The 8093-nt window shown below is 41.0% G+C and overlaps 1 protein-coding gene across 1 annotated transcript in view; it reads left to right on the forward strand.

Annotated features, from left to right (window-relative positions):
* Nucleotides 1–8093, forward strand: part of SPIRE1 (spire type actin nucleation factor 1) — a gene marked incomplete in the record, with an annotated part of 193860 nt that overhangs the window by 121788 nt on the left and 63979 nt on the right. Inside the window, 1 exon segment of the mRNA XM_034762583.1 lies at nucleotides 1697–1822. Within this exon segment, the coding sequence (XP_034618474.1) occupies nucleotides 1697–1822 (126 nt within the window).

An 8093-nucleotide genomic window follows, 5' to 3' on the forward strand; every position in this document is an offset into this window, starting at 1 on the left:
CTAAATACAGTTCTACTACCTCCCCATTCAAGTGATTTGTAACCCAAACCCAGCCAAAAGCTATCACTTGGTCAACACAGCTCTGTTTGCTCAATACCTAAGTCGATTAGGTGTGAATGTAAATACAATCTGGTCCTGAAGCCTTTCTCCCCCAGCTCATCACTAGCTGTCAGGGAGAGCTCATTTAGACTTTGCTTACAAATCATAATTTGAAAGTATTAGGTTGGCCAACATCACCGAAATGAATGCACTGATATTGTCATAAAAAACAGCTGTATAAGGAAGCTAGTCTATGTTCATACTTTTCAAATCTATTATACTTTTTCAGATGCATGTATTTTATCATACACTGTATATGCTTTTAAACTGTGTATTAGTGTTTCAATTTCAATTCAGATTTCCAAACAATCAGTAACTTGGCAACACTGCATGTAACTAGTTCACAAAACTTGGGGGGGATGTGGGGGAAATTCAGGGGGAGTGTAACCCTTCCGAGGGGGGGATTAGGGAAATCCCTGTCAGTTTCTATTAATCTTGATGGTAATTGTATATGTAAGTCTAGAAGCACAATTTAGCCCTCAGTAATTCAAGAGGTCTTCCCGAGTGTTTCAGAGTTGATAGATCTGTCAGTTCATAGCTTACTATTTATTTATTTTTATCAAATTGTGTGCGCTTCTGGGAATGTTAGACTGGCATCACAGCAAACGTCCACTAACTTAAATCGTAGCCACACAACTTTTTCACAACCTCCTTTTAAACCATGCGAACCATTAGGAATAGGCTTACTGAGAATTTCATCTTCTATTTTCTGACCAGTTTACACCCAAACTCTATATTAGACTATCATGTAAATCTTTTCAAAATTTGGCCCTTTACATTGTTTCGTTAGGGAACTCTATTTTTTTTCTTTTTTTTTCTTAACAATTGAGTTAAAATGCTTTCACTTTAGAAAGCTCCTGACATCTGATAGAAAACTCTGAAAAACATTCTATTTAGAAACAATTATGCTAAAGTAAAATACACTGTTTTTCTTTCTTCTTTCTTTATTACTAGGAACATCATTTGTGTAGGAACAACATATTTGTTTCTTTGATCATCTTGTCTTGATGCTTGCTTAATGTTGTAGTCCTCTTTGTGCAATCAGTGTGTTGCTATGAAGACAATTATGATATTATAAACTAAGAACTATGAACTTGGAAGGGAAAAAGTCTGAGGATCAACAATCCCATTTTCAGTTAAATATCCTATGTATTTTATTTTTAAAAGGGAAGGGAAGAAAAATAATATAAAAGGGAAATTGCCTCCAGGTAGACTGTGTTTCAAAGTTTTCCAGGAAGTGGTGGCATACTTTTGAATGTCTCCTAATCTCTCCTTCACTCATAGAACTTTTCCTACAAAAATGAAAAGACAGCAGAAAAGTAAAGAAATGTACTTTAATTCCTGCCTGAAATTAAGTGTCTCACATACAGGATTTCTTGTCCTCTAAATATTGTGTTGCATCTCTATTTTACGTTACAGAATCTTGAAAACAATGTATAGTAGAAACTGTCATTGGTTAAAAAAATAAATTGACATGAATGTGTACAGGGAACATTTGCATGCTACACTGTAAGTACAGTGGGTTCCTAGCTGTGTTGTGTTAGTAAAAGCAGTGGTGTATGTGTCTATATATAACAATTTTTATTTTCCTCCCTAGTTGTGTGCTGCCCATCTACCAACCCGATCAGAGGCACCAAACCACTATCAGGCAGTATGTCGGGCACTATTTGCTGAAACAATGGAGTTGTACACATTCCTGGCCAAAATTAAAAGTGCAAAAGAGGTAAGCAGTTGGAGAGAATTCTGTGTTGCTGATTTGGTTACCAGGGGAGTGAGTACTGTGAAAAACTTTCTATTTCTGATCACCAGTGACAATCCGTTGCTAGAGAAAATTATTTATAAAGTGTCCCTACAGTTCAGCTTTCTGTTTTGTCCTGTACCCATTAATCATGGATATCTGATAGGGGTTAGTGTACTTTCATGATAGACTGTGACCCATAATGTAATGAGGAAAACAAACATTATCTTATGCTTTTCATGTTGCCTTCCTGCCCTCTCTGCCAATGACACCAGGCTCGACATCCTATTTGTCTGCTTCTCCCACAAGTGTCTTCATGCTGTCTTCCACACTGCTCCCAGTGGTTACTTTCCTGAGCTGGTCTGGAAGGGCACTCTCCACTTTGCATTCAGATCACTTCTTCTATGTTACCTAGAAGAAATTAACTGAATAAATGATGGTGAGTTTAGAGAGCCAATAGTGGACAGTTATATGTAAATCAACACGTTGTATTGTGTTGGTACACACAATACAGAGTTAATAAGAGAGTCACCGCTTTGACCTCTCCACCTGTTTTTGTGACCCTTTCCTCTACACTTCGTTTATCTTTCTTGGAACAGAAGTGGGCAATTTTTATTTTTACTCTGGTCCAAAACTCTCAATCTAGCAGGAAAGTATAAATTTATTACATCTTTAGCAAATCTCTAAATATTCGAGGCAAAGAGCTTACTTACAATTTCTTCCTGTTTCAGGTTGGATGAGTGAAAATGTTTTCATTTGCTCGTGCTCAGTATAACAGCTGTTCATTAATGTAATGACCAGGGCCGGCTCCAGGCACTAGCCTGGCAAGCAGGTGCTTGGGGCGGCCGCTCCAGAGAGGGGCAGCAGGTCCAGCTATTCGGTGGCAATTCGGCGGACAGTCCCTCACTCCCGCTCGGAGTGAAGGACCTCCCACCGAATTGCCGCTGCAGATCACGATCGCGGCTCTTTTTTTTTTTTTTTTTTTTTTTTTGGCTGCTTGGGGCGGCCAAAACCCTGGAGCCGGCCCTGGTAATGACTGAAGACTGTGTTACACATTAATTGCTTTTTGCCCCCCTAGATTAGGTACAAAGCTGACCACAGTGAGCAGTTAGGAACCATTTTCAGTATATGCCTCTATTAAACATTACTTTTTGATTTAAATATTATAAAAGTACACAAATAAATAGATACGTCAATATACACACAGTAATACTTTTGTTTTAAATTTGTAAACTATTCAGTCTCCCTGTAAATTAGACCTTTTAATGCCCTGCATCTGATCACACCGTAGTGTATACTGTGAGATAAAAGATACAGTTTGCCTCTGAAAAGGCTATTAGGATTTGATCCAAAACACATTTAAATCAATGGAAACAATCCCACTGAATGGATGAAATTCTGGCCCTACTGAAGTCGATGGGCTATTAGAAAACACTGAAAGTTGCTGAAAAACACAGTTATCATTATCTTACAAACAGTTGTAGTAATAGTTAAGGTTTGAAATCCATATAGGTGTCTTAGTTTTATAATCCACATAGTTGCTCACTGCTTTTATCAAAGTATAACTTCAGAAACCCTTCAGTGGTTAAAAAAAAATCCAAAAGACATAGAAAACAAAATAAGAGTCATGAAGAAAATATATATTAATATGGAGTGCTATTTATTTCTTATTGCCATTTATTTATAGCTTGTACCTGTGTCAGAAAGGAGTTATATGATCATCTTAAAGTTGTGCCAACCAAAACTTTATACTATCTTCATATATTCTTTCCCTACCTAGAATGTAGTGGCTTCACAGCTCGTGGGTAATATGGTCAACCCAAGTAGAAGTCAATAAAATGTTTAATGTGCCCTCACACCATCTTTTATTCTATCTGGCTATAGGTGTGTGTGTGTGTGTGTGTGTGTGTGTGTGTGTGTGTGTGTGTGTGTGTGTGTGTGTGTGTGTAAAAAATACATTATATAGTATAGAGGCTGTATTGGCATGTGTTTGAGGTGGCTGCGTTTATTCACAAGTGGTGCACCCATCAATTGTGTTACACACATTATCCCAAATGAACGCTGACAAAACCTCTTACAGGCAGGGAGAGACTTTCATTCATGGAGAGAATGAAAAACCTGGAGCTATATATTTAGAAGGGAGAGTCATAAGAGGGGACATGATAGAGGAAAGCAGAGAGAGTAGAATGAAGCCAGGAACGGTTAGCTGATGTCAGAGCAGAAAGGGAGACAAAGTAAGTTTTTAAAAATATTATGAAATAGCAGCGGCTGTTCCATAGTGAGGGTATGTCTACACTACGGGATTACTCCGATTTTACAGAATTCGATTTTTGGCAACAGATTGTATAAAGTCGAGTACATGCAGCCACACTAAGCACATTAATTCGGCGGTGTGCGTCCATGTACTGAGGCTACCGTCAGAGCTATCCCATAGTTCCCGCAGTCTCCCCCGCCCATTGGAATTATGGGTTGAGCTCCCAATGCCTGATGGGGCCAAAAATTTGTCGCAGGTGGTTATGGGTAAATGTCATCAGTCAATCCTCCCTCCGTGAAAGCAACGGCAGACAATCATTTCGCGCCCTTTTCCCTGGATTGCCCGGGCAGACCCATAGCACGGCAACCATGGAGCCCGTTCAGCCTTTTTTCACTGTCACCGTATGTCTACTGGATGCTGCTGACAGACGCGGTACTTCAGAGTTAGCAAAGATGGTTACCAGCCATACTGTACCGTCTGCTGCTTTGCAAATTGGCAAAGACAGTTACCAGTCGTACTGTACCGTCTGCTGCTGTCATGGGTGCTCCTGGCCAGCCTCGGTGAGGTCGGTCGGGGGCGCCTGGACAAAAATGGGAATGACTCCCCAGGTCATTCTCTTCTTTAAGTTTTGTCTAATGGAGAGTCAGTCCTGCCTAGAATATCAGGCAAGCCTACTAAAGAACCAGAGAGGCAAACGGCCACTCCGGGTCAGAGCCCCAGACATCCCGCAGAAATGATGAGCTGCATGCCATTCTAGGGGGTGCCCATACAACAACCCCACCCGTTGCTTCCCTCCTTCCCCACCCCTCCCGGGCTACCTTGGCAGATATCCCCCCATTTGTGTGATGAAGTAATAAAGAATGCATGAATTTGAAACAACACTGACTTTATTGCCTCTGCAAGCAGAGATCAAAGGGGGGAGGGGAGGGCGGTTGGCTTACAGCGAAGTCGAGTGAACCACCATTCTGCACTTGCTCAGCCTATAGCTGAAAACGGGAATCTGTGATAAGCACTAGGATAGAAGCACAGGCAGGACTGAATCTCCATTTGTGGGTGGGCCTTTGGTTGACACTGGTAAAATACAAAATGTCTCGGGATATGTATGTTGGAGGACAGTTCTAAACGGCAGCTTTATTTTTTTATTTGCAGCAAAATGTAGAGGTCTAAGTATTTGATTGTGAGCCCTGGGAGCAAGAGGTAGGCTGGGGTAGGTGCGACGGCGCGGTGCTGCTGACTGGGAGAGCAGCCTGAGGCAGAAGCCGCCAACTGGCATGATATTCCAGGCAGGACTGAATCTCCATTACACAAAACTTAAAGAAGAGAATGATCTGGAGTCATTCCCATTTTTGTCCAGGCGCCCCCGACCGACCTCACCAAGGCCAGCCAGGAGCACCCATGTCTGCCCAGGCCCCCCTGACTGACCTCACCGAGGCCAGTCAGGAGCACCCCCGGGACGACGACGACGGTTACCAGTCATACTGCACCGTCTGCTGTCCGCAAGGCAAGACAAGGGGATGCTGCTGTGTAGCGCTGCAGCACCGTGTCTGCCAGCAGCATCCAGTAGACATACGATGACAATGAAAAAAGGCGAGAAATTATTTTTTTCCCTTTGCTTTCACAGAGGAGGGTGGGGGGGCTGATGACATATACCCTGAACCACCTGCGACAATGTTTTGACCCTTCAGGCATTGGGAGCTCAACCCAGAATTCAAATGGTTTTCGGAGAGTGCGGGAACTGTGGGATAGCTACAGTGGTCAGTCGCCCCTCCCTCCGTGAGCATCCATTTGATTCTTTGGCTTTCTGGTACGCTTGTCTCAGCTCCTTAAGTGTCACACAGCACTGTCCTTGTTGTGGCCTCTGTCCATCATGACCTTGGAGATTTTGTCAAATGTTTTGGCATTTCGTCTTTTGGATCAGAGTTCTGATAGAACAGATTCCTCTCCGCATACAGAGTTCAGATTCAGTATCTCCCGTACGGTCCATGCTGGAGCTCTTTTTTGATTCTGGCTGTGCTGATGAGCTCTGCATGGTCACCTGTGCTGATCAGCACTCTATGCTGGGCAAACAGGAAATGAAATTCAAAAGTTTGCAGGGCTTTTCCTGTCTACCTGGCCAGTGCATCCGAGTTCAGATTGCTGTTCAGAGCGGTCACAATGGTACACTGTGGGATAGCTCAGTGCAAAAAAATGCATCTTATGAAACACACAATAACCATCGCTGTGCTAGGGAATCAAAATTAATTATATGCTTGGTTAAGCTAAAGTGAGTTATATTAATACAGTATAAACATAATCAGTATGCTTAAAAGTAATAACACAAGGACACGTCCTTTCCCAGGATGATTCAAAAGAGCTCCCTTTTGCAAACAGAGTTAGTGAGATAAAGCATAAAGTTAAACATTCCTGTGTGGGGTGGCCAAGAAAAGATAGCCATAGCAGAATTGAACTTCTGTTATGCAAACATAGGAAGAAAGAAATTGGTACACTAGATCAGACCCCTGGTAGGCAAAGGTAGGTCATTACTCTGTCTCAGACAGTTGCCAGCACCAGATGCTTCAGAGGAAGGTGTAGGAACCCTACAGTAAGCAGATGTGTGATAATCTGCCCCCCATATTGGGTCTCTTCCTGATGGCTAATTGTTAGAGAGTGGCTTACGCCCTAAAGTATGAGGTTTAGTATTCCTTCCAAAATTTAGTATGTTAATTTCTATTCTTGATAGCCATATAAATGTCCAATCCTTTTTTGAATCTTTCTAAGTTCTTGCCCTGAAGGAATTCCTGTGGCAATGAAATCCAGTCAAATTACACACTTTATGAAAAAGTTAGTCTGTTAGTCTTTAAGGTGCCACCAGACTCCTTGTTTTTGTATGAAAAAGTGTTTCCTTTTATCGATTTTTGAATTTGCCACCCTTTAATTTCATGGGTTGTTCCCTTGTTCCTTTGAGGCAAGTGGAACAGATGCTCCTGATTTGTCTTCTTTATGCCATTAATTATTCTATGTATTTTTATCTCATTTGTTGCCTTTATAAAGTAGACAGTCAGTCTTTTCTATCTCTCTGTATATTTTAGTCTATCTTCATCTGAAAAGATATACTTCTGTAAAGCTCAACTTAAGCAAATAAGTATAAAGAAAATCTATTCTTTTGCTCCTTTGTTTTTCTTCTGTTTCATTTCAAGTGAAGATTCTAATGGGTTAATTAATAAAATAGCAAATTGTTAATAATATTCATGACTACATCTGATAATGGGATGCAGTTATCTTAAGTAATTTTTGAGTGTTTCTTCTTAACAATGTTTAATGGATCATTTATTTAGAAAAATAGAGACCGTAGGTCCTCAGCCAACTTGACCTTAATATTCCATTGACCGGAAAAGCTATTAAAATACAGTGCTACACAGAATGTATGGTCTGAGAGTAGGATTTAGTTTACCCTACCCTCTTCATTAAGGAAAAGAACCTTCTTCCTGTCCAGTGAAATAAATTCCTTTGAGGTTAGTGTTCCATTGAGTATGATTGGCAAGGATCGGAGTAGATCTTGCTGTTGCCATGTCATATGAATAAAAACTTAATATCATCCTAGTTAAAACTGCTAACTATTCAACAGTGGTGGAACTTACACGTTAAACTAAAACATTCCACCCGCTCTATCATTATTTACTTACATTTTTTTGTGGGCACTGGCGCAGTGTGTGTTATACACTTTTTCTGGGTTTTGCCTCATTTGAGAGAATATAGTGTGCTTGCTCTGGAACTCATTGCATTGCTGCAAAAAACTATGTAAATACACAGGCAAGTGGTGAACGTAGTATGACATTCACGGGGTACAACCTGAACTACTGAAATGCTGAGTCCCCTTAACTCTTCATCCTGGGGTGCCTCTTAGGCCTTGTCTACACTACGAGAGTAGTTCGATTTTACTTAAATCGAATATTTGGAATCGATATTGCAAAGTCGAACGTGTGTGTCCACACTAAGGACAGTAATTCGACTTTGTGAGTCCAC

The sequence above is a fragment of the Trachemys scripta genome, chromosome 2 (assembly GCF_013100865.1).
Source record: "Trachemys scripta elegans isolate TJP31775 chromosome 2, CAS_Tse_1.0, whole genome shotgun sequence".
NCBI lineage: Eukaryota > Metazoa > Chordata > Testudines > Emydidae > Trachemys > Trachemys scripta.